At 58.2% G+C, this 25,953-nt stretch overlaps 1 protein-coding gene across 2 annotated transcripts in view; it reads left to right on the forward strand.

Moving 5' to 3' along the window:
* The first annotated feature begins 4,235 nt into the window (after positions 1–4,235).
* Positions 4,236–25,953, forward strand: part of SNTA1 (syntrophin alpha 1) — a 43,503-nt gene continuing 21,785 nt past the window's right edge. Inside the window, exons 1-2 of one of the 2 annotated variants that reach the window (XM_075901500.2) lie at positions 4,236–4,639; positions 10,720–10,905. In XM_075901500.2, coding sequence (XP_075757615.1) covers positions 4,369–4,639; positions 10,720–10,905 — 457 coding nt within the window. In that variant the 5' untranslated portion in view covers positions 4,236–4,368. Of the gene's footprint in view, positions 4,640–4,866; positions 5,003–10,719; positions 10,906–25,953 lie in introns of those variants that run through there. The other variant, XM_075901501.2, reaches the window with a different exon arrangement.

The raw sequence follows: 25,953 nt of genomic DNA on the forward strand, positions 1-25,953 counted from the left end.
TAACAAGCCTTGTGGATAAGGGAGAAGCGGTGGATGTCATATACCTAGACTTTAGTAAGGCATTTGATACGGTCTCGCATGATATTCTTATTGATAAACTAGGCAAATATAACTTAGATAGGGCCACGATAAGGTGGGTGCATAATTGGCTGGATAACCGTAGTCAGAGAGTTGTTGTTAACGGTTCTAAATCCTGCTGGAAAGGGATAACAAGTGGAGTTCCTCAAGGGTCTGTTTTGGGACCCGTACTGTTCAATATCTTCATCAATGATGTAGATATTGGGATAGAGAGTACGCTTATTAAGTTTGCAGATGATACCAAACTGGGTGGGGTTGCAACTTCTTTGGAGGATAGGGACATAATTCAAAATGACCTTAGCAAGTTAGAGAAATGGTCAGAGGTAAACAGGATGAGGTTTAATAAGGAGAAATGCAAAGTGCTCCACTTAGGAAGGAACAATCAGTTCCATACATACAAGATGGGAAGCGACTGTCTAGGAAGGAGCATGGCGGAAAGGGATCTAGGGGTCATAGTGGACCACAAGTTGAATATGAGCCAACAGTGTGATGCTGTTGCAAAAAAAGCAAATATGATTCTAGGTTGTATCAACAGGTGTGTTGTAAGCAAAACTCGTGAAGTCATTCTGCCGCTCTACTCTGCACTAGTTAGGCCTCAGCTGGAGTACTGTGTCCAGTTCTGGGCGCCACATTTCAAGAAAGATGTGGAGAAATTGGAAAGGGTACAGAGAAGAGCGACAAGAATGATTAAAGGTCTAGAGAACATGACCTATGAAGCCAGGCTTCATGAACTGGGCTTGTTTAGTTTGGAAAAAAGAAGATTAAGGGGGGACATGAGAGCGGTTTTCAAATATCTAAAAGGGTGTCACAAGGAGGAAGGAGAAAATTTGTTCCTCTTGGTTTCTGAGGACAGGACAAGGAGTAATGGGCTTAAAGTGCAGCAGGGGAGGTTTAGATTGGACATTAGGAAAAAATTCCTAACTGTCAGGGTGGTCAAATATTGGAATAAATTGCCAAGGGAGGTGGTGGAATCTCCCTCTCTGGAGATATTTAAGAACAGGTTAGATAGACATCTGTCAGGGATGGTGTAGACGGAGCTTGATCCTGCCTTGAGGGCGGGGGGCTGGACTCGATGACCTCTCGAGGTCCCTTCCAGTCCTATTATTCTATGATTCTATGATTCTATGATTCTAATTCCAGCCTGGTGTGGGCTGGATGTTCAGAGAACCGCTGGTGAGCGGCACTAGGGCAGTCAAAGCCACCACGGGAGGGCTGCTTGGCAGGACCGCCTGCTGCGATCGCTTTGGCACGCCCAGAATCGGCTCCCTGCACACCTTCAGCGCAGCCTTTGCAAAGGCGGTCGGCTTTAAATGCTCCCTGTTCTTATACAGCCTCGGTGGGATTCTTGCCCAGAGATGTCTCCAGTTCTTGCAGTTTTATGAAAGAAGCAAAAGCTGGATACAGTCAAACCTGGCCGTGGGCCCCCCCTTTCCAGGTGTATTCTGCTTTGCTTTCCGGTTACATGGATCTGCTGAAGGCGGAGAGCAGGGATCGTTTGTGGCTGTATGATCCTGCTGGCATTCTGCTTTGCTCTCAGGCCTAGTTCAGGAGTCCTGTGGAGTCTCCTGTACAGCCATGAATTGTTTGCCTCCAGGAGAGGGAAAGCTCTGCTGGGGAGGGGCTTTGTGGACAGCTGCTTCTCCACATCTGTTCTGTCCTCTTTCCAGGCTTCAGGGGCAGGCCCTCTGTGCAGACTCCTCGGGGCCTGGCCTGGGGAAATTGCCAGACGAATACCTGGGATGCACACAGCATTTTTTCTAATACAAGGCCGGTCCCTAGGGATTCCTGTCTCAAAGAACTGAAAACACGTGAGTGAATTGACCCGAACGTTCCTGTGAGGCAAGTGACTATTAGCCTAATTGTATAGCTGGAGAAACAACAGCACCAGGAGAAGGTCCGGGTCCTCCAAAGAGCTTAGGGCACTGTGTATTCATTTGCATGGAATATAGGGCCCAAAGGTGTTAGGCTGTGTCTACACTGGCAGCTTCTTGTGCAAGAACCCTTCCAGAAGAGAGCGTCTGCACTGGCATGTGCTTTTGCGCAAGAGCATCCATGGCCGTATGGACGCTCTCTTGTTCAAGAAAACTCCGATGGCCATTTTAACCATGGGGCTTTCTTGCGCAAGAAATTCATGTTGCCTGTCTACACTGGCCTCTTCTGGAAGAGCTCTTGCGCAAGAGGGCTTCTTCCTGAGCGGGAGCATCAGAGTTCTGGTGCAAGAAGCCCTGATTTCATACAGTAGAACGTCAGTTTACTTGCGCAAGAACACGCGGCCAGTGTAGACAGGCAGCAAGTTTTTGCGCAAGAGCGTCCGCTTTTGCGTGAGATCGCGCCAGTGTAGACACAGCCTGAATGCATCAACCAGGCACTTGACCAACATTAAATGGTTTCAAATAAGGGTTGTGGGTTGGGGTACGCCAGCGGCCACCAGCCAGTAGACTGGGATCTATTGGTAGATCCCGGAGCCTCTGGCAGGTCATCCTGACCGGTTTGGCCGGGAGGCTCTCAAGCACTAGCTCTTCAGCTGCCCCTCTCCGCTCAGCCACTGCTTCTGCCCTCTGCCTTGGAGCTGTTCCCTGGGAGTGTCCTGCTGGCTGTGCAGGGTAGGAGAGGCAGAAGAGGGGGTGCTGTCAGGGTGTCCCCAACCCTGTACCCCAGCTCCACAGAGTGAGCAGGGTGGGGCCTTGGAGCCCGGGCGGGGTGAGACTACAAAGCAGCCCAGGTAGAGTATTTGAAATATAACAAAAGGATTTTATTTGATTTTTTTTAGCTGGGGAGAGTTTCTAGGAGGAAAATCCTCCTGGTCCAGTTTTAGATGTGTCAGAGCTGGCAACAAATGTCAACAAATGTTTGGGGGACGGAGAAGAACTGAGGTGAGATGGGTTGCTGCTGTAATAGTCCCATCCCATTTCCTAACATGAAAACACACACAAAGGGGAAGGGAGAACACAGCTTCTGCCCCTGCTGGTAACTTTCACTCGCAGCCTCACTGCCCAGCATGGGATCCTCTTAGTCACTCCGAGGCCTGGCAAACTTGCCCCAGCATCAGACTGTTTAGATCATAGCTTTTAGCTGCCTTTTTTTGGTCACAGGCTTAAAGCAAAATATGTAGTCTTGGCCGGGAAAGCGGGACAATCCTTAGACAGAAGGAAAAAAGGGCAGGGTCAGGAAAGAGAAGAAATAAGAAGGGAAAGGACAATAGTAGGGGAAGAGACACAAAGCCCCTCACGCCAGGCCTTGTTGGGGTTCAGCTGGAAGTGATGAGGTCATCTGGGTCCTTCTCTGTCTGCTCAGGACACCCTTCCGCCTACCACAAAGACCTTCCAACTCTCAGGTGACCAAGTGGGGTGGCAGCCACAAGGGAGCAGCTCACTTTTTTCATTTCTCTCCTCTCCCAATGGGTCCAGGACTGTGAGAGCCTCCAGCTGTTGGTTCCTACAGTCTCCTTTAAAAAAAAAAAAAAGCCCCCAAAGGAGCACTGGGTGGCACAGCCCATCCTTTTAGCACTTTGTTCACCAAGAGGGTTAATGTCCGACACCAATTTCCGCACCTTGCGTACTGGTATTAGCTCTCAGGCCTGGGTTCAGTCTTGAGCTATATTAGTTGGCCTTTTGGCTTGTGCTCTGCCTTTTGCCCTCCTCCCTGTGACATTTATTGCAGCAGGTGACTGTGATAATTTAGCAACTTTCACTCACGTTTCACAGCGGAGCTTACACTGGGGTAAATGTGCAGGGCCCATTATTACAACAGCTTCTACCGCCACTGAAGGCCACGGGGGCTGACAGTTTCCTGAGTCTTTAAAGTGCTGCCAGACTATGTGCTGGTTTTAAGTTTCCTTTAGCATTTCCAGGGTTGGCCAGGCAGCTAAAAGCGGACGGGGCCGCGGACCCAAGAACCCCAAGTCCCAGTGCCCTGCGCCTTTGTCTGTGGACATCTGGACAAGCTCGCCCGGGTTCTGTCTGCGTCTAGCCCTAGCGGCCACCTGATGCTCGGCTCGGGAGGGAGCTGCCGGCCACGGGAGGGGGTGGGGGCTCGGGTCTTGGCTGCTGACACCGGCCCCCTGCCCGAGAAGCGGCGCGGCTCCGAGGGAGGGTCCGGGCGGTGCTGCCGCGGCGCGGGGACGGGAGAGGCGTGTCCGGGGGCGGCTCCCTGGGCGGGGGCGTCTGGCGGGCGGCCCATGTGCCCGGCACCGCCGGGGGCGGCGCCCGGGGTGGCTGGGTGCCCGGTGCCCCCCTCGGGCCTGGCAGGCGGGACGGGAGGCGGCGCAGCTGTCCCAGGAATGCGCTGAAGATGGCGGCCGGCAGGCGAGCCCCGAAGAGCGGGCTGCTGGAGCTGCGAGCCCCGGGCGAGCACTGGCTGCGGGTGCTGCTCACGCTGGCCGAGGACTTCCTGAGCCTGAGCCCCGCCAAGGGCGCGGGGGCCGAGGAGCCGCCGCCGCCCGGCCCGGCGCAGCTGAACGGCGGGGAGCCGTGCGCCCAGGTGCCCGAGGCGCTCGCCAACGTGCGGCGCACGGTGCGGATCGTCAAGCAGGACGTGGGGGGGCTCGGGATCAGCATCAAAGGTGAGGGGCGCGCGGCGCCGCGCTCAGCCTGGCTCCGGGCTCTGCCCGCGGCCCCGAGCCGCCCGGGGAGCTGGCTGGTGCCTGCCCAACTTCGGCGCCTTCCCAGGGCGGGGCGCGGCGGCAGGTTCTGCCCCGTGGCGCCGGGGCCCCGGCGGTAGCTCGGGCGCATCAGCCGGGCGGGCGGCGGCAGCTCCCGGCCCAAGTGCACAGCCCGGGCCCTGCTCCGCGGGGCTTCCCACGCGCGAGCAGCGCCCCGCAGCCGGGTGCCGGCGGTGGGCAGGTGCGCCAGGCGTGGCCGGCTGGAGACGCGGTTCCCTCGACTGGCCTGGCGCGGGGCGGGGCGGGTGTGAGCATTCCTGCAAGGTGAGTGTGAACCGGAAAGTGCCCTGAGTGGGCAGTACCTCGGGGGGAGGGGCGGGCCAGGAATTTGGTGAGTGGCCGGGGGCTGCGCTTTTCATCAAGGGCGCCCGGGGCTGGGCTGCAGTTTGGGCGCGGGAGGGGGCTGGGTTCGGGCCTGGGGCCGGGGAGCAGAGGGCTTGGCTGCAGTGGGGGTTGTGACTTGGGGCAGGGTGTTGGGGTCCATGAGGGGTACCAGGTGCAGGCTCTGGCTGGTAGGTGCTTACGTTGGTGGCTTTCAGCGGGTGGCCTGTGGGACTGTCAGGCAGGCTTCTTGCCTGCTATGCCCCCCCCCCCCCACACACACACCGTGGCTGGCTGCTGTGGCCAGTGTGTGTGTGTGTGTCTGCATGGTGGCCCCTTGGAGGGGGTGCAGGGTCTCCACGTGCTGCACGTACCCACAAGCACTGCCCTTGCCATGCGGAGTCACTGGCTTCAAGAATGGGAGGTTTTGAGCTGGAGGTGGGGTAGGCAGCCAGGGAGCCTGCCCCAGGGTCCCGCTGGGTCGCAGCTGGCTGCAACCAAATGTTTGGGGCTGGATTTTGCCCACCCTGGAGAAAGCGAGTGCATGGAACGTGTCTAAGCAGGGTTGGGTTGGATTGAACAGAAAGGTTAAATTGGCGGGGGTGGGAGTGGGGGAGGGGGAAGAATTATTCTGTACTAAGCTATTCCCTGGAATGTAAAGGAGCTGAGCAATGTTCTCCCCCCACATCCCACGTAGTTCAGGTCAAGTCACATTCGCTGTCTTTTCATTGTTAATTTTGCTGTGGTTGTGTGTTTCCCCACTGGCTAGCCATGAGCATGGCGCTGGGATGCTTCTGTTGCTGAGGTCGAAGGATGTTTTCACATTCTTTTGTTGGCATTGCAGCCTGGAACAGAATTCTGTGTCAAAATGCCGTCACCCATCCAAATGTCCATACGTAAAACCCCATGATTCATTGCACTGAATGAGTCTTGCAGGTGCACCATTTCAGAATATGGGGGACGGGGGGCAACCTGTATGTGCCGGGATGGGTGGGGCAGAGAGAGTGAGAGCAGGAGAGGCAGGCAGACTGAGGACAGCAGCTTCAGCAGTACAAGCTAAGCACCAAATGGGGGGGAAACCAATTACTTCTGCCCTCCCCTCAACCCCACATAATCTCTATCTCAGGGCTGCTAGGGCACGAGGAAACTGCTTTTTCTGGCAGACAACTTAGCAGGTAGCAGGAGCACTGTATCCAATTCCTATATAAAAGAAAGAAAATAAATATTAGCCCCACTCAGCTCTATCACTAACGTATTTTGATAACTTGTGGAAAGTTGCTTAAGGGACACTGGTTGGCTGGAAATGTGAATGTCTGTTCTTACTTTACTAACTTTGGGGAGAAAGACCGACCCCGTCAGGACTCCTGGGCTCTCTCAGCTTGGGAAGGGGAGTGGGGTCTAGTGGGTTACAGCAGGAGGCAGATATTTAGGGCTGAAATGTAAGAACATCAGACTGGCCAGACTGGGTCAGACCAAAGGTCCTTCTAGCCCTGTATCCTGTCTGCCGACAGTGGCCAGCACCAGGTGCTTCAGGAGGAATAAACAGATTAGGCTTCATCATGATCCATCCCCTGTTGCCCCTTCCCAGCTTCTGACAAACAGAGTCCAGGGACACCATCTCTGCCCATCCTGGCTAATAACCAGGGCTCGACAAACTGGCGAGAGCTCCTCACCAGGCCTGCACCGTGCATGCACGAAGCGCCGGTGAATGGGGCGCACGGAGCGACCGGCTGCAACCTACTCACCTGGGCAAGTAGAAACAGCGGCTTGTGGAGACCTGCTAATCACCATTGATGGACCCGCCCTCCTCGATCTTAGTGTGTTCTTATTGCAACCCTGTTACAGTTTGGACTTTCCCATCGTCTGGCAAAGAGGTTCCACAAGGGCACAAGAGACCTTTCAAAGTTTTGGCCCAAGCGAGGGGGCTTGGGGGCGTCATTTGAGCTCCCCGCCTCGGGTGCCAAAATGTTGTGGGCCGGCCCTGCCCACCCTTTAGTCATTTCTTTTCCAAGCTGAAGAGCCCCCGTCTTGTTGATTTCTCCTCCGATGGAAGCTGTTCCTTACCCCTGATCATTTCTGTTGCCCTTTCTCTACCTTTTCCATATCCAATAGATCTTTTTGTAGATGGGGTGACCAGATCTGCATGCAGTGTTCAAGATGTGGGCATACCGGGCTTTATATAGACACAATATGGTATTTTGTCCTCTTATCTATTCCTTTCCTAATGCGTCCCGATGTTCGGTTAGCTTTTTAGTTTGCAAACTGCCACTGCACGTGGAGCAGATGTTTGCTGGGAAATATCCACAAGGATTCCAAGATCTTTCTTGAGTGGTAACAGCTATCTTAGATCCCACCATGTTTCTATCTGAAATTGGGATTACATTTGCCCATGTGCATTACTTTGCACTTATCAGCACTGAATCCCATCTGCCCTGGTGTGGCCCAAACACCCAGCTTTGTGAGATGCCTTTGTAGCTCTCTGCAGTCAGCTTTGGAGAAGTCACAGTTTACCCCTTTTTCAAGAACATTTATGCGAAGTTTAAGAGAAGTGATCTAAATGCAGATCCCTGCAGGACACCCTCCCCCCCCCCCCCCGCACCCCATCTTTTAAGTGGAATACCTGGCAAGGTTTTCTTGATGGTCTCTAAGGATCCTTCAGTGACCTGAATGACCAGCCTTTTATTCTTAATTACCCTGTCCCTCCCCGTTTATAACAAACTCCCTGCCCCAAAGGCAAAGCTGCAAGCAGCCCAAACTGTTGCATTTAAGAACTGCCTCTGGAGTCAGGGTGTGGGCTTTAAGCCGATCTCAAGCATGAAATCTAGGGGCCAAGCCCCCCCCAGTGGTGCCCCTGTCCTCATGATCTGTGCAAGTTCAGCAGCCTCATTGGTGCAACCTTGCGGCTTCGTGCAATGCACGGTGGCTGGAAGGAGCGCTGAGGAGTAGACGGGTTAGCAGAGAACGCAGGGGCTGGGAAGGGATAATTGTCTTGAAGCTGTAGGTCACAGTTGTTTATTTGACAGTTGATGCTTCACAAGCCACACCTGGCAGACAGGCGGCTTTGACCTTGAAAATCTAAGACAGAAATAACTCACCTTGTGTGGAATTGGAGCGAACTCGCAAGTGCTGGCAGGAGACATTGGAAAACTGATCTATTGTCATGCTGGCTTCTGCCCATAAATACGGACTGGGCATGGGTCACGACAGGGCCCATCCGAGTGCTGAATAAAGCAGAACAAAGCTAGAAACTGACTCGGATTCACCATTCCCCTATTTCCTTTTTTAGAGACGTCTTTGAGAGGCCTGTGCCTAGTTAACTAATAAAACAAGGCACACGGATTAGCTAAGCTAAACTTTATTTTTCTAGCAACATCCAATTTAGCAAACAGCCTGGGAATTGACTTGTTCAGTCGCCCTCCCACTAACCGTCACAGAGAGTTCTGAAGAAGGAAGCATTGCAAAGTAGATCCACCTTGTTCTTCAGCCATAGCCACATCTCCAGCCCCAGCATTTCCGCCCAATTAGCAGTTTTCCGTATGATGGTTCATTCTTGCAGTAGGCCCGGAACTGTCTTTTTGCCACGCTTACAGTTTTCTGCTTTACCCAGGGCACACACTTCTTCAGCATATTCCCGGGTAGCGTCTCCTTTACACCCAGAAGCCAGGGCAGTTTTTCTGTGGCAAAAGTGTAGGGGAATATAGGAAGCTGCGTGTGCTGAAAAATGTCTTGCCTTTTTCTTTCCAGTCCGCTCCACTGTTCCTTTCTGTGCTGCCTCCGTCCTTCCCTAGATAGCGTGTCTCTGTCTTTAGACAGTGTCTTAACTAACTCTGCCATCTTGGCCCAGGGCCACCCCCACAGAAGTGCAGAGCAAAACCAACCCTGCCCCGCCTGGCGCTGTCTTCGCACGTCAGTCTGCTGAGAAACAGAAATCGAAAGCCCAGCACTGTCAAGAGGCAAGAGCTGGCTGTTTGGCTGGGCTGAGCAGAGCCGGCCACACGTGGAAGCGCAGCCGGGCTGTGATAAGATTGAATTGTACCTGTTGTTTTTAAACGAGAAATTGAGGATTTTATTAATGATTAAAAAACCAACAGCCCTGATTTAAATGAAAAAAATCCATTTTTAATTTGTTTTTAAACCTTTGAATTGTATCCACCCTGCTTTCCCCACTGGTGCACTTCAGACTCTGTTGCTTATGTCCCAGTTTGACCAGGCCACGTGTGTATTTGTTAAACTTCTCATTTCAGTATCATCCACAGGCCTGGTGACGGGAATCCCTAGGGGAGGCAGCTGTGTAGGAGACAGATCAGGGCTTCCATTCGCTTGCGTTTCACTTGATTGATGTCTAGTTAGAAGAGCCTCTAGAACAGTGGTCCCCAACCTTTTGGGTGCCCGGGGGTGGGACCATGCATGCGCCCAGGGCCCGGGGCACAAGACTGGCTTGGGCCGGCCCTGGTCACTCGGCGAGCGCACATAAATGCCCCGACGGGCGCCATGGCGCCTGCGGGCACCGCGCTGGGGACCACTGCTCTAGAACCCGTCAGCCAGGCCTGGGTCGGGGGGATAAGTGACAAGCACCACAGCTGCTCCGTCCAGGTGGCAGGAGCCGCTCCGTCCCATTGCTCCTGCGCCGACAAGGAGCCCTCCCCAGCGATCAGAAACGGAGCAACTGGCTGAAACCAAAGTCAAGGCATCTCGTAGCTCCAAGAGCGGCCAGTATCCAGACGTGTCTCCTCCTTGAGCTACATGGCGCAATTTATATTCTGAGCTTCGAGCCAGAAAAGGGCAGTTGCTTGGGTCTCTGGGCGTCTGTGGGATCAGATGCTCACTGCTCTGAGCCATGCTCCTGTGCACGTCGATAACATTCATGGGAGCGATTTTCTCCCCCAAATGGCACCAGCGGTTGCGAATGTGATGCCTTACTGGGAAACAGGAGTGAAATCTTGATCTCTCGGCACTCACGTTGGTCTAAGCCGGATGCTCTCTAGGTGCACGTCGAGCCTCTCTCACCCGGGACTCCCTGGTCCAGCAGCATCTGAGCTCTGGCAGGAGCACGGCTGTTGCTAGACCAGAGAGACGTGGGCAAGTGCCAGAGGCAGGAGCCGTGCGGGGGCCAGGAACCCAGCCAGGCTGGCTGCAGGGAGGCCAGCGGCTGGGATCCCTGCTGCGGGAGTCTGGCTGAGCACCGCGGTGGCAGAGCAGCCGGAATGTCAGCAGACTTCGGCAGGGTAGCGGTCGGCCGGTGGAGCCAGGAGCCCTGGCGGCAGGGCTGGTGCTGCCCCAGTACACCTGGCAGGGTCAGGGATCCTGGTGGCTGAGCAGCAGTCTAGCATGGGAAAGGGAGGGGGAGGTGGGCAGGAGTCCAGTGGGGGACCGTGGGCTGGCAGGGCAGTGGTTTGCCGTGGCGAAGCTGAAAGCCCCAGCAGCGGGACCGTGGGCTGCCGTGGCAGAACTCGTGGGGAGCTCGCTGGGATGCCAGATCAGGAGCAGAGCAGGGCTGGGAGGCCCGTGGCAGGAGGGCAGAAATGACCTTCACTGGTCTGGCAAATCCCTCCTGCAGGACCACGTGGGTCGCGAGGGGGCCAGGCCAGGCAGGCCCAGCCAGCAGGACCTTCCGCCTTTGCATAGAAATCGCAGCTGATCCCTTTCGCTTTCCTTTCAAGGTGGCCGAGAAAATAAAATGCCCATCCTGATCTCCAAGATCTTTAAGGGGCTGGCTGCTGATCAGACAGAGGCGCTGTACGTGGGAGACGCCATTCTCTCCGTCAACGGGGCCGACCTTTCGGAGGCGACGCACGATGAGGCCGTGCAGGCGCTCAAAAAGACGGGCAAGGAGGTGGTCTTGGAGGGTGAGTACCAGAGCAGGGCCGTGTGGGGCGTGGTGGGTGTTGGCCGCGAGCCGCGTGTGCTGAGACGCATCTACCCCCCTTCCGCCTCCTGGCGGTGCTGCTGGGTGGGACGTGGCCGTTTCTGCACGGGGCAGGGCGAGCGGGGCGGCTGCCCTGGGCCCCGCGCTTCAATAGGCCCCGCGCACGCTACTTCTGGTCGGCTGCTGCCGAGGCGCATGCGCAAAATTGTGCCTCCCCGGGCCCCGCGGCGCAGCCCTGGGCCCCGCAAAATTATCATCCGCCCCTGGCATGGGGCATGTCGTTTCAGTGCTGCGAGGGTCCCTGGAGGGCTCTCCCCGCTTTGCACCCAGATGCCCTGCATTCGGGATCTTTCTGGCCCCCCAGGGCGTGTGGGGCTCGGCTGGGCCGTGCATGAATCGGGTAACAAGGGCAGAGGGGCCAGCGGGCCACGGAGAAGAGAGTCTGCACTTGGGAATGCTCAGTGCTGAGGACAGGCCACGTCCCTCCCTCCCCACCCCGATCCCACTGGGGTTCTGCTTAGCCTCACCAGAACCGTGGCCTGGGCCGAGGCTTCCTGCTGGGGATGCCTTTGGGGCCGGTCTGACGTGCTGTAACATGGAGGCAGTCGCGGTGCCTGCTCCTGTGCTGGCAGTTCGCCGGGAGCCTGATGGCCGGATGCGCAGACCCATTTGCAGACCTCTCTGAATTAAAAACAAAGCGTGCCCCAGCCGGTCCAGCCGGCCGGAGAGCGGGAATCGCACCGGGCTCTCCCTGAGGAGAGGGACACAAACGGCTTGTTCCGGCCTTTCCGCAGCGACTGACGAACGCCCGGAGCGCGCCAGCGGGGTCGCGGGAGGGGGTGGCTGCGGGGCAGGGCTCTGGGTTCAGACTCCCTGACTCCCCCCAGACCTTGGTGTATGTCCAGGCCCACCGCCGGGGCCTGGAGCTCCCAGTGGCCGGAGCCTCAGACCCTTTCAGTTGTTGCTGGAGCCCCGCAGGGTGGGCTGCTGGCCGCGCGAAGGGCTGGCTGGAGGCGGGGGTGCACGGGTGGCACAGGGGGTGGCCGCCTCAAGACCCCGCCCCCTCTGCCTGAGACCCCGCCCCCTCTGCCTGAGACCCCGCCCCCTCTGCCTGAGACCCCACCCCTTCCGGTGCCAGGTCTGTCAGCCCCCTTGTGCGTCTCTTTCCGTTCTGGGGTCCCGGTGCTGATGCGACTGGCGAGGTGCAGTGCAGGCTTCCCGGGGGCTTTGCTGCTGTCTCCACCACTGCTCTCGCTTGTCTGACCGCGCCGGGTCTCGTCCCATCAGCCTCTGCTCGCCGGGTACGTGGCGCTTTCTGAGGGAGCTGAACGGGGGGAGCGGCGATGCTGCATTTGCGCTTCGCGTGCTTCGTGGCGGTGCGCCAGTCCCTCGGCCGGGGAGCCCTGGGAGCGAGGCTCAGGCTGTGCGCTCCGTTTCGGGAGCGGGGGTGTCGGATCCCAGGCCCGTGGTACAGGCGGGCCATCGATGCCTTTGGGCTGAGTTTGGATCTGAGCCTGAGCCGGGGACCAAACCAAGAGGCTCAAGGGAGAGAAGAGCTGTTTGTGTTGCATGTGTAGCGACCCTGGAACGACCAGCGTTGTCTGATGGAATACAACTATAGAAACCGGGTGAATTGGCAGCAGGTGCAGGGCGTAGCCCGGGGCAGGGAACCTTTCTGAGTCGAGGGCCGCTGACCCACAGAGGTATCGTTGGGGGGCCGCACACAAATGAGAAGCAAAAAACCAAAAGCCCCTCGCTGACGTGGCCCCTACCGGAGGAGGAGAAATCCGGCCCCGGGCCTTAGGTTCCCACCCCTGGCCAAGCCCTAACGCTCCCTGCTCTGTCTTTGGCCGAAGTCCACGAGCCGGCAGCCGTGTCCCTTGTTCGCTGCTGAGCGTGAAGAGCAGGGTTTGTGGGGCTCGCGCCTTGCCGGGAAGGGGCCTGTTGGGAGTATTTTGGTGAGTACTTATGGCTGCTGGCGTCTGGGCTGCCACTGGTGTTCGGGCTGCGCCGGCCCTGTGGGCCGAAGGCAGGAATGCTGGTGTGGAAACTTGGTGCCGGGAATCCTGACGACACCTCTTGGGGGTGATTTCCAGCCCAGAGCGTGGATTCAATTCAGGACTTGGCTGAGCCAGTGGCACGACGTTCCCGCGGTTTGAACCCAGGTGTTCGGAGATGGCGATCCAGTGAGCTGGGAGATCGGCTCAGCCCCGGGCCAGTCGCTGCTTTAAAGAGCGGTTTGCAGCGACCGTGTTTGAAATCCCAGCGGAAGCTCAGCCTTGCTGGAGCACAGGGTGTTCCAGCCTCATCCCGCTGCGGCCCTGCCAATTCCCTCCCTGCAGGACAGGCAGCTCCCCTGCGGGACGCTGCGCCCCCCTTTGGCTCCCGCACGCTGCCAGAGCAGCAGAAAGGGGCCAGAGCGGGGTCTGGAGTCTGGCCAGCAGTGAGACACCGGGAATGATTTGTTCTGTGTCACCCGGAGCCTTTAGGCCTCGGGTGTAAATATGCCAAGTTCTAAACCCTCAAGCGCCAAGTTCAATCCTGGCCATTGGAGTCGGCTGTTAGTTCTGCAGCAGCTTCCTCCAGGACACCCAGCCAGGGCAGGGCCGCAGCCGGTGTGCAGGTGACCCCCCTGAGCGTGAGCCGGCGAGGTCTGGTGTCTGGGGAAGAGAACCAGCCCTAGACGAACCCCATCGCCCAGCTCCCGGCGAGATGTTTGTGGAGAAGCTGGTTGTTACCTGGAGCGCCCGGTCCGAGGGATCCCGGAGCTGGACTGAGCTGGAGCGGCGCGGTGTCGTGCGCTGGAAGGTGCCGCCGGGGCAGGTGCAAGCTGGCAGCGTTTTCGTAACTTCTGCGAGACCTTCCCTCTCGCCTGGCAATGTGACTGGCTGGAGTGGCCAGTGCAAGAGGGTGGAACTTCATCCCCTCCGCTTGTGCCTCTCCAGAACAGTCAGACAGCGACTGGCCTTGGAGGCCACCTCTCCCTGACCCCGCCCTGAACACGGCGTCTGACACCCCGGCACCCTTCTAACCCTCCCAGCGGAGCTGCGGGTTTTATTATTCTTCGTACGGGTGTCCAGCCCTTTTCTGCACCTCACTCACTAACCCCTCTGCCTGGGCAGTGGCTTGTGGCCGAGCGTTCCTCTGACTGACAGCGGTGTGAGAGAACACTCCCTGTTCCATTGTGTGGGGCTGCCCTTGTCCTTGTGCGCTCAGGAACCCCCCATTCTCCTTCTCTAGGCCGGCCGTTTTCTCTTTCGCTTCGGTTTTTCTCCTCCCTTAAGGAAGGGCTCCAACTATTTAAATCCGACTTCCCCTGCGTTTCCAAGACGCACCCCTGTGCCTTTGCTGTACCCGTCTGGCGGCGCGGCGGCGATTTGCCTGGGGTCCGGAAGTGACTCGGTGGCGGGACTAGAACCGGAGACCAGGAGGCCTCCCTCACAGCCATGTGCTCTCGCCACAGCTCCCAAGGGACGTCTCTGGGAGCTGGTTCTGTCGAGGGGAAGGTGGGCCATGCAGTGGGTGCAGCTGATGGCACAGCGGTTCGGGACGACCCGGCGGAGGGAGGTTGTGTAACGTCTTTGCTAGAGGGCCTGTCGCAGGGAGGAGCCGTTCTCGTGCAGAGTCTCAATCGATGGAACAATAAAACTCCACTGGTTCACTGGTATGTCCCATCAGCCCCACCAGCACAGCAGCAACTGCCCCAGCTGGGAGGGGGTGGGAGGCAGGGGCCTTTTCCCAGGCGCAGCTAAACTTGCCCTCCGTTCGGCTCTGCGGGGCTGGGAGCCCCAGGAGCGCTCGGATGCAGGGAGAGCAGGCTGTTCAGCCTGCGTGTGAACAGGAGAGCCGTTCTCTGGCTCCAGATGTTTCCTCGCCCTCGTCAGAGCCCCCCCCCCCCCGCCTTCCCCAAACTGCCTCCTCTCCAAAGGCGATTTTAGCTCTGCTCAGCCCGCTCTGTGGCTTGGCTCCTCCTCTCGCTGGAGCCTCCGGAACCGCACGCGGTCCTGTGGAATGTGCCCGTCCGCGCAGCTGCTGGAAGTCGATCGTTTCCACCCAAGAGAAACACGAGAACTTTCTCGCTGGGCCTGTGAGATTCCTCCCGCAGGCCTCTCGCTCTCTCCGTGGTTTCTCTTCCCTCGGGCCCTGTTCTCCTAGCAGTCCTGCGTGGGGCTGCCGCTCTTCCCAGACCGGACCTGCTTGCTGCCCTGCTGGGAAGAGTGAGCAGGAGGCCTTTGAGGAGATGGTTGGGGCTCAGATGGGACTCAGCAGGCTGGAAAACATTACACATCCCAGCAGGCCAACTCCACAGGGCAGCTGGCGAGGTTTGCGCCTGTGTTCAGGGGCTTGGCAGCTGCCTTTGCAGGGGCTGAGCAGCCGAAGGATTTGGGGCTGGGTGCAGGTAAACCCCCTGGAGCGTGGCAGGGCCCGTTCAGGTGTCTGGACCAACCTGGGAGGGAATCAGGTGTCCTAGCTCGGCACATGCTCGTTTCTGGCCCGTTTCCATTGCTGAGATCCCCAGAGAAGACGTGACCGCATCAGCACTAGGGCACTTGTCTTGCTTCCAGGTGTGGGGCTGGGACAGTCCCCAGCCTTCTGCAGCTCTGCCTGCTCCCCTGTGAGCAGTGCTGGGGGAGGCGAGGGGCAGGAAGCGCTCCCGGCTCTCCTTGCAAAGCACAGCCCTGCTTCGCTGCTTGGCCAGGGCGTAGGTGGCGGCAGGGGAACAGGGTTCAGCAAGGGAGGTGGGTTTCTTAAACTCTCCATGTCTCTCTTCCACTGGTGGGGGGAGGGGGATTCTGCCTCCTGCAGAAGAGCTGGTCCCCCGAGCGAGGCCTGAGCCGGTGGGTGGCCGGTGTGCTGCAGCTCTGCGTGAGAGCACTGTCGGGAGCCATCCAGCTCGGGTCTCTCCAGTTCTCGGGCTCTTTCCCCGGAGGCCCTGGAAGCCCGAGCTCCCACGTCGTTCCCCTTTGCAGCCACGGTTAGTTTTGCCGGCCTCTTGGAGCCCCGGCCTGCAGCACTGGCCAGAATCCCAACCCATTGTCTGGTTTGGCTCGCTCTGGCCAGCATCCGTGTGCCAGAGTCTCCCCGCGCTGCCTGCGCTCCCAGCTGGCGTCAGCGGCCCGGCTTCCCGGGGCACCTTTGCCTCCAGCAACGTCGGCTGGAAGCGGGCGGGGGGAAGGGGGTGAGGCCGCAGACAGAGCGGACCGAGCTCCTCCCTGGAAGAGGGCCGCTTGGGTCCTGGCCTTTCCCCGGCCCGCTCAGGGGCTCTTCTGTGGCCGGTGCGCACCAGCTCTGCGGATCTGGCGGCTACGCCGGGGTCAGGCAGGGAGCAGCTCTTGGCTGCTGCATGGGGGCCGGATTCCATGGCGGCGTGGGGCTCCTATGAGGCCCGACGACACTTGGCCCACGCGCCCATAAGGAGGGCACCCCAAAGAAAAGCACTTGGCCCTTCTGCTCTGGCCGCCCTGGGAGCTCCGAGCGCTCCATAACTCGCTGCTGCCCATGACTGGTGGAAGAGGGCAGCAGCCTCGTTGCGCGATCCACCCTGCCCGGCCGCGCTGCCCGCGGGGAGGCTGATGGGTGGGGCTGCAGGGTGAGCTGCCGTCGCTCGCTACCCGCAGTCTATCGGCACAGACAGCCCCAGCCCCCCGGCTGCAGCAGGGGCGGTGCTCCCGGGGCCGAGCTCTCTCCGCCCCGCTGATGGGGAAGTTCTGGCAGCACTTGATCAGCGTGCCTCAGCTCGGGCGGCCCTCAGGCCTGTGCTGTAAAATAGCCCCTTTGGAACTGCAGCGAGACGGACTGGCTCTGGGGGCCGTGGGGGGGGGGGGGGGGGGCTGGTTTCACAGCTGTGCCGTGGATTCGTTCCAAGGCCGACAGACTGGTGCCAGCGGCGGGGGGCTGTGAAGAGCTCTGGGACAGAGGTCTGAGTGCCGGCTGCTGCTCACTGGAGGGAGCAGGGGGAGAGTGGCTGAATCAGTTGGCTCTGCCAGGATTACGGTTGCCAGGTGTCCAGTATTGACCCAGCCAGTTTGATATTTTCGCCTCCTGTTCGGTAAAAACATTCAGAAAATACCGGACACCTAAAATGTCCAGTGTATTCTGATTTTTTTTCCCCCTGCTAGGAGGCGAAAATACTGGACAACTGGCAACCCTGTGACACTCAGCAACCAGGCCCAACCCCCGGCCCCCCTCTCCCGGACCTCTGCACCCCCTGCTTACCTGGTTCTGCAGGAAAGCTGCCTTCTGGCGCTGATCAAGAAAACAAGATGGCTGCCGGCAAAAAGCCTAAAGACTTTTCTTAAAGGGGCCATGCTGTTTTGTTTTATTTTTTTTGCTTAATAACTCTCGGGGTCCCTTTTTTCCCCCCTCAACAACTTTGGTACCCCCTTTTTTTCTCAACAGAATTTATTCCCTGGTAGTTTTTTTGGGGGGGTGGCATGTACGGTGTTTTTGATTAAACCATTTGGCAACCCTAGCCAGGATCCCAGCTCAGCCTGAGCACGGCAGGGCTGGCCCTGCGCGAGGACTCTCCCTTGCTGCAAACGCTGAGAGCTGGCCAAAGGGGCAGGGCGGGGGGGCTGCTGTTCTATCCTGTCAGGCCAGGGCAGAACTGCTGTGGTCAGCTGCCCAATAGCCCCTGCCTGTACGGCCTGCCGAAAGAGTCCGTGGGACGAAACAGGAGAATGGCTGAGGGGAATGTTGGGGCGCCCCCGTTGTCCAGGCTAGAGCCAAACCTGGCGCTGGGCTCTGGGCATGTGTGAGCCTTGTTCAGGCTCACCTGCCTGTGGAACGTGCGGGCTGGGAGCTGCAGGAGAGGGGGCTCCCCTGGGATCTCTGGGATCCTGGGCGGGCGCGTGCGCTTGTGGCTTTGCTCCCTCCCTGCGCCAGATTGCAGAACTGCACAGAGATAAAACTGAGCCTGGCTCTTTGGAGCCTTTGACGCCCGACTGGAGAGTTTGTTTCCCTGCCCTGGCCCCGGGCTCTGCCAGGTTTGCATTAGTCGATCTCGTCCCCGTTGGCCTCTCGTCCGTGACCAGCCGTTGGAATTCTCCTCCAGTCGCGGTGGGGGACTGCCAGTGGGAGGCTGCCAGGCCAGACGTCCTCTGCAGACGGCCTGTGGGGGACTCCTGTGAGCCTGGGCTCCCACGTGACGCACACACGCCTGTGTCATGGGACCCGTGGCCGCCGGACGCCAGAGCCGAGCGTGGGAGCGGCTCTCGGTTGAGCTGAGGAGGTGGGCTCTGCTGGCGGATCGGGTGCCACGGCAGAGCTGTGCTGCGCTGCCTCCCGTCAGCTTCGTCGCATCCTGAGCGCTCAGCTGTGGCTCCTGGGGGGGCGGGACGCGGCCGTGGCTTTCAGCCTGCTGGGCAATGGCGCCCCCTCTTGGACCCTATGGCACGAGGGATGTCGATGAATCAATAAGCAAAGGCTCGTCGGTGAATGCTCTCGTCTACATGCACCCCCCCCCTGTGCCAGTGCAGTTTTTAGCAGCCTGGGTCTGGGACCTACCCCTGCTGTGGCGCTGCATTTAACGTGTATTAGGAGCCAGGCGGGCAGGCAGCCGGGTTCACGTCCAGCTCGGGCTGGGTCCGGGAGCTCAGATCCCCCTCCAGACGGGCTGCTGCCGCCCGCGCTGCTCCTCTTGATCAGAGACAGCAGCACAGGGCAGCAGGCAGCCGGGCGCGAGGGGAGCTGGGTTTTAAACTGGCTCCTCTCGTGGGCCAGCTCCCGCCTGGCCCCCCCGTGCGCTGCTGCCTCGGATACAGAGGGAACAGTTCGGGGTGGCAGACGGCGCCTCAGGAGTGAGGCCGGAGCACGCTGGTTGCCAGCCCCGCCCCCACCGACTACAGAGTCGTTGAGTCGCCGATAAGAATTCACGAGGTGCCTGGACTCTTCGCTGAACCGATGTTTAACATCCCGGCGTGGCACCACGGAGGAGAGTCACTGGGGGGACCCTCGCCTGGCAGAGACGGCAGGAACCGCAGAGCGATTGTCCCCACAGCCTCTTACCTAGAAGGGAGGCCTCACCTCTGACCCTGCCGGTACCTTTCCAGTGGGCCAGGAGTCTAGGGCCAGCCCTCTCTGGGGCAGCCCGCCGGCTCTGTGACGCTGGGCAGGGGCTGTCGGTTCCCTGCTTGGGGCCATGCAGTTGGCCCAGTGTTAGCGTGTTGGGTAGCTGCTTTGAAGCGGCTGCTCTGTTGTTTTTAACAGGTGGCCGCACTCGGAGTAACTTCTCCCCCTGTGGGCCTCCGGCTCCACCTTTTTTGCTCCTGCCCCTCCTCTCCAGCACACTCTGCTCCACCTGGGCCAGCCTCTCGGGTTTTTAGTTAACTTGGAACATTTTCTGTAGGCAGCTGAGACCACAGCGTCTCCATAATGATACACAGCAAGGCGAAAATGGGGCTGAATCAGCTCTCTGCGGCGTCTCATCATGTCAGCCCACACAGCAGGGAACCTGACCGCTAAGGAACAGCGCTGCCTCCCTGCTCATAACCAGCCTCCCGGCCGTTACAGAGACCATGTGCAGCAGCATGGACACGCTCTCTGAGTGCAGGCCTGCAAAAAGGCAGGATTTTTCCAGGTAGAAAGCTATTCCGAGCGAGTGAAGGTGGTAGGTAAATCCAGCCTTCTTAGAATGCCACCTTCATATGTTTAAAGTGCCACAAACAACCTTAACTCTGACCCCATGTGTCTGCCCACTGCCTCCCTGGCTGGTGTGTCCATTTGCATCCTGTTCTGAGGCACCGCAGCGTGGCGGGATCTGGCCTGTGTGTATTCGCGGTTTGTGGTTGAAGCAGGTTAGGCTCAGACACTGATTGGCCATCAGACGACATTGTGTGTGGGCGGGGTAGGGGTGAAAGGTGAGAAGTCGGGGTTCTTGGCTACCGGTGGAGGTGACGAAGGGATGCCCAGCCATGTTTCCTGTTTGCTGGGCTCCTAGGTGGCCACCCAAGAGAGATTTAAATCCAGCCCAGGTGATTAGCAGAGAGCCCACAGCCTCCCACAACCAGCAACATGTGTTTCTACTGGTGGTGCACATCCACACATCTCAGTGCACATAACATTTATTCTGCACACAGATGGAAAAAATGAGGGACCATTGGTGTCCAGGGCAGTGGCCTGTCTGTCTAGGGCTGGGTGAATGTGTAGCTTTGTGTTTACAGTATGCTATAGCTCATGACTGAGGTGTAACACGCACCCACACACCGACAATCTCTCTCAGATGACTTGGCTGTGTATATGATCATTAAAGATTTGCCATTGTCCATATTAGAAGTGTGGACGAGGAATGGTGAACGGGTGTCATGGCTTCATAGCAGTTGGGCAGAGATTGAGGTCAGAATTAAGGTGTTTTGTGAAACTTGAGCTATAGATCTTTTTAAAAAAATATCTACAAAACCCTAATAATGTTTTCATGTAACTGATGTCTGTTTACAGCCCTGATTCTGTCTTAGCCAAGTTGTTTTCTTGGAGAATTTTGTTAGCTTTCAGCAGGGAATGTGTGACTATCTTTTCAGGAGGTAACAGTTATTACCGTCTATCGTCTGATGGGGAGATATCTATTTAGCGCTATCAAAAGACAGCTTGCGTTCTGTGGAACACAGACCATGAAGTGTTGAAATCAGGCGCCTCGCTCATGGCGAGTGACCCGGGGCGATGCAGCAAAAGGCACGCTCCATGGAAACCTGGCCTGTTTGCCAACTCCTGGCACAACCAGAAAGGGGGGAAGCTCCAAGTTGGGCCTCGAGTGAGACAGGGACCAATTAAAGCTTTGAAATGTATAGTCAGTAAATACCAAATTTTACACCTGATCTCTTCCAGCAGCAGCCTTGTGCTCTCGACCTTTCTGGATTTTAAATTCAGCTTCAGACCCGAGGCTTCTAGGTCAAACCATTTTTGAGGTGTGTGTGTACAAAAACCTCCTCTGCCCCGCCCAGACAAGAATGCTGTGGGGGTGTCCACGCTGGAGCTGGCGGTGTAATTTCCAGCTCAGAAGGCTGCACTCGCCCTAGCTGTCTGCGGCGGAGCTAGCGTGCTAGCGATGGCAGCGTAGCCGCAGGGGCGGGGGACAGCCATCCCGGGTAGGATCCTGCCTGAGACCCAGCGTCCCAGACCATTCTTACAACACTTCTGGTTTGAGTGAGCCTGCTCGATGAGAACTAGCGTGAGCGCGCTTGTCCGAGGGAACCTGCACCTCTAGCTGCCCTGCTGCTCTGAGGAGAGTTTGGGCTCGGTCTAGGTTTTGCCCCGTTGTACTTCATGTTTCCCTGTGAGTCTGACGTCTTGCATTGCGCCCACACAGCCGTAGCGGTGGCGGAAGAGCTTGGAAACGCGTTGTCAAACCGCACTGACTGGGCAATAAGCGTGAGGAGCCGGTTTTTAAAGACAGGTGCGTGAGCCGTGCCTGTGAGCTCCGTGCAGACAGCGTAACTGCGCACAGGAGGGTGTTTTCGGGCAGCCGTGCGATCAGCCGCTTGTCGGCACCGCTCCCTGGAGGTGCGACGTAACAGCATGCTTTTGTTCCATTTCTAGAGCCATTTGTGCAACTGTGGCTTTCAATGGCTCTCGCCCAGGATCCGCTTGTGGTAAATGTGCTGCAGCCACACATCGCTCTTGTGCGGGGACTTCATGTGATTGCTCTCGGGTCTGTGCCTGTCTCCACCAAGTGCTGGCTGGTCAGAAGTTCAGAGAAAGCTAGGAGCGTTGTTTACTTGCACCTCGGGCCCCCTTGCTCCAGTCACCTGAAGAAGTGGGTTGTGCCCACGAAAGCTCATGATACCGTCAACATGTTTTGTTAGTCTCTAAGGTCCTGCCGGTGGTTGAAGTTTTTTCTAGGACAAGAGTGCAATCCTCATTTTACGGATGCTTCGGCTGATTAGAGTGGGGCTGGGGGATATTACGTGGGGGTTTCATGGAGGACAGAGGGGCACGTTTGTCTTTGACTGCAGGTTTCATTGAAAGGAACAGCCAGGTGTGACTTAATCCAAGAGGAGCCAGGAGGCTGTGAGGTGAAGTAGCTGCTCTGGGTTTCCTGTTGCACCGAGACATTTCACGGGGCTCGGAGGAGCGTGCGGCGTTTCATGGGCCCGCTCTGGATGAGAATTGGAGCTGGGCAAAGAGTTTTCAGCAAAGTGAGTCCATCAAAACAGCCGTTTCAGGGCAACAGAAGCTCTTGGTGCAGTTGGGTCGAATTTGGTGAATAGTTTCAGTGAAATTAAAAAATGAAAAAAATTAGAAAAAGGTGAAACATTTTGTTTTGACACTTTCCGTACAAGCCATTTCACTGCAGAAATGTCTGTGCAAATCGAGCTGCACAATTGTTTTTGGTCGTGTTTTGATGAGTAAAATCTGGTTTGGAATGAAACAATTCCCCTGCCTGCCCCCTCTTCCGCCCCCCCCCCCCCACTGATCTGAGAGAGAAAAATCCATCGCTCGCTCGGCTCAGATGAGGACGTGTGTGTGTGTGTGTGTGTGTGTGTGTGTGTGTCTGGGGTATCATCACTAAGCCACCCCCCTGTTGAAACCCTTTTGACCAGCCCGTTGTGGGAGCAAGGCAAGTTCAGAAGCGGGGCCGGGGGAGGTGACAACCGATCCCGGTTTGAGCGGACAGCCCTGGAATGCGGAGGTCAAGTCCCAAGCCTGCACTGGGACAGCACGAGGCTCGGATTCCCCGTGGCATGCATCTGGGGTACGTCAGCGGCCTGTTAGGTCAAAGGAGTTTGGGATCTGCCTGCAGCCGTTGGACCAGGAGAAATACCTGCTGCTTGGAGCTTTGGCCTTTTTTATTCACCTGGCAGCTGCATTCTCGCTCCCCTGACCAGGTGCGTGGGTTACTTGGAAACCCCTGGAGGCCATATTGCCATGGACGTTATGAATCAGCCAGATGAACAGAGCTTTCTTTATGGCTTGTGCCCGGTAAGCAGCGTTACAGAGAACATGTCTGCCTAGGCAGGGGTGGGGAACCTGCGGCCCCCAGCTTGCCTGGATCCGGCCCCCCAGACTCGGGGCTCCCCCTCCCCAGCACTGGGGAGCCTGCCCCCCCCGCTATCCCACCGGATTGGAGCCCACAAAATCTATTAGCCTGGGGGGGTCAGCAGCCCCCCACCCAAAACCGGTTCCCCACCCCTGGCGTAGGGGATGGCTTAGAGGTGCTGGCACCTGTCGAGTGATTTAAGGGGTCGCTCTTCCAGGCTAGAATGGCTCTGGTCTGTTGAGTTAAGATTGTTTCCTAGTGATCACCAATGAGTCACTGAGTTCAGGGTGTTCCCTGCGTTGCTAGCGTCACCCAGAGGCGCCTTGCCGCTTGAGGGGGCTCCCCAGACTCCCCTCTGAGCATCCGCGCGGGGCGGTTGTGTAGACATGGGCCGAACGGCTGAGTAAGCTGTTACCGGAGGCCTGTGGCTTTCGTCGCGGCAGCAGCCCGCTCTGTTAATAGCTCCCACTGCCGGGGAGAGAGAACCCGGCACCGATTCTGTGCCGAACGCCGCTCTCTGCCGCGACCCGTTGCTCAGAGCCACGTCGGCTGCAGCCCCAAGCAGCAGCCTGAAAACGGGCCACGGTGCTCCCTGCTAGGAGTCTGAAGGAGACCCCTGGGATCCTGACTCCACCTTGCCCTTCTCCTTCAGTTTGCACCAGTGCAAATGTCGAGCAAAGTGCCCGTGGGTCATGGCGGCTGGCGGTGTCGTTACGTGTGGTCCCCTCTTCGCACTTGCTTGGCAGCAGGCAAACAGCCCGGTCCCGGGCAAAGGAGAATGGGGATCGTTGGTCTCTGGGAAGCAGCTGCAGCGGTTTCACCTTAGCTCTGCCCTGGGGAGGGTTAGCCAGCGGGTCCCTGCGAGCGCTCGTTCAGCCGCGACAGGTTCATTTCATCCAGCAGGGTGAGCTGGGCCCGGGGCGTGTGGCCGAGGTTCTGTCTGTGAAATGATTTTCAATGGAGAGTGGGGCTGTAAAGGCTGTGCCGGGGGACCTGTCCTACAGCCTCTCGGCCGAGCGGAGTGTGAGTTTTAGTTCTGTTTGACCTGGCTTCTTGAAACTCCTCTCCAGTTGCTGCTTTTTCCGGCTGTGGCTGCTGCTCCCAAACTGTAAGCCCCGAGTGCACTGGAAGCTTCAAGTCAGGGGGTGTTCCAGCACCCCTCCCACACCCGTACTCTAGCACCCTCTCCCCCCACACCCCTAGCTCCTAAACCCCTCCCCCCACAATTCTAGCTTTAGTACCCCTCCCCCCACACCCCTAGCTCCTAAACCCCTCCCCCCACAATTCTAGCTTCAGCACCCCCTCCCCCCACACCCCTAGCTCCTAAACCCCTCCCCCCACAATTCTAGCTTCAGCACCCCTCCCCCCACACCCCTAGCTCCTAAACCCCTCCCCCCACAATTCTAGCTTTAGTACCCCCTGCCCCCCACACCCCTAGCTCCTAAACCCCTCCCCCCACAATTCTAGCTTCAGCACCCCTCCCCCCACACCTCTAGCTCTTCAACCCCTCCCCCCACAATTCTAGCTTTAGTACCCCCTGCCCCCCACACCCCTAGCTCCTAAACCCCTCCCCCCACAATTCTAGCTTTAGTACCCCCTCCCCCCACACCTCTAGCTCCAGCACCCTTTGCCCCCTGCACTGCTAGCTCCAGCACCTGTGCTAACATCTGCTTTGCCTCTCCGGCTGGCTCAGACTTGTCAGCTCGCTGGCTGAACCCAGCCTGCTTACTCACGGCTGAATGTTCAAAAACCATCCCCTGACCAGTGCCCACCTTTGGACGGCGGCTGTCAGGGCTCCGTGGTCAGTGTCTTGGGCTCCCTCCGTCTCCCAGTGAGGAACAGGGGGACTGTAGGTACTTGGCCCCCAGGAAATCGGGCCTGGGTTCCAGACTAAGAAACCCCGAATGAGAAGCTGCTCTTGCAAATTTGGCCTTTAACCTTTGTGCCTCCATTTGCCCCGTCGATGGCATGGGGCAGTGAATGCTTCTCCCCATAGGGAAATGCTGGGGGCTGTGAATCAAGGCAGTACTAGCCATGCCATCACCGGGGCAGAGTTAAGGTTACGAGGGGGCGGAGGGTGCTGTGGGAAGCCGCACAGTGGGCCTGGGGTGCTGCGAGTGGCTCAGCACATTGGTGCCCCCGGAGGAGCAGAGAATGGGGCTGAGACCCTGGCGGTCTCTCCAGGGCCAGGTCTTCAAATGGCGGCTCTAGCCCTAGCTGTGCCTTGGGGAGAGGGCCTGTCCTTTTGCCACTGCCCAGCCCTCCTGGCCCGGCTGTGGTTCTGCTGCCTCTCTCCCTGCCCTGCCTTTCCATGGACCCGACCGCAGAGCCAGGGAGTGCTGGGCGCTGCCCCGTCTGCCCTGCTGCCAGCCCCGAGTGCCTCGGGCAGCCCCAGGGCCGTACTCCCCTCTGCTGGGTTAGGGGAGGCTCCTGCTGCCTGTCTCAGACCTACAGCAGCTGGGTGTGTCACAGGGGGAGGCTTATATCAGGCCCCTAGCGCCCCTTCCTGGCAGGGCAGGGCAGCACTGGTGTCTGTGCCTTGTCTCTCCCTCCCCCACGGTGGATCAGCGTCCCATCCAGCCAGGATCCCTGCATTCCGACAGGCGCTCCCGGGCCTGAAGGAGAATGCGGGAAACCCTATGAACTTCTCTCCTGGTTGTGGAGTACTGTAAGGGGGCTGCCATGGAGAAGTCCTCCAGGAGGCTAGAGAGTCTCTGGAGTAAGTGGCCAATCAGGGGCCAGGGAGGACTACAAAAGGAGCTGCAGCCCAGACCTGACGGGAGAAGGTCACGACGTGGCTGGCAGAACCCAGGAGAGCTCCGGGTGGGGAGCTGATAGGATGCTGTCTCCAGGAGGAGACTCCGAGGAGGTCCCACTCGCCTCCTGCGTGGGGAACCAGGCTGAGAGACTGGACTCGATCTCTGCAGAGGCGCCAGGATGGGCCCCGGTAGAGGGGCATGGGGAAGGGGTTTGTGATTACACGGAAGAGTGTGACTGGCCGGAGGGCTGGGCGGCCGCAAGGCTTTTAGGAAGACTGAGGTAACGGGCTGGCACTCG

The sequence above is a fragment of the Pelodiscus sinensis genome, chromosome 17 (genome assembly GCF_052426305.1).
Source record: "Pelodiscus sinensis isolate ZL-2025 chromosome 17, ASM5242630v1, whole genome shotgun sequence".
Classification (NCBI taxonomy): Eukaryota; Metazoa; Chordata; order Testudines; family Trionychidae; genus Pelodiscus; species Pelodiscus sinensis.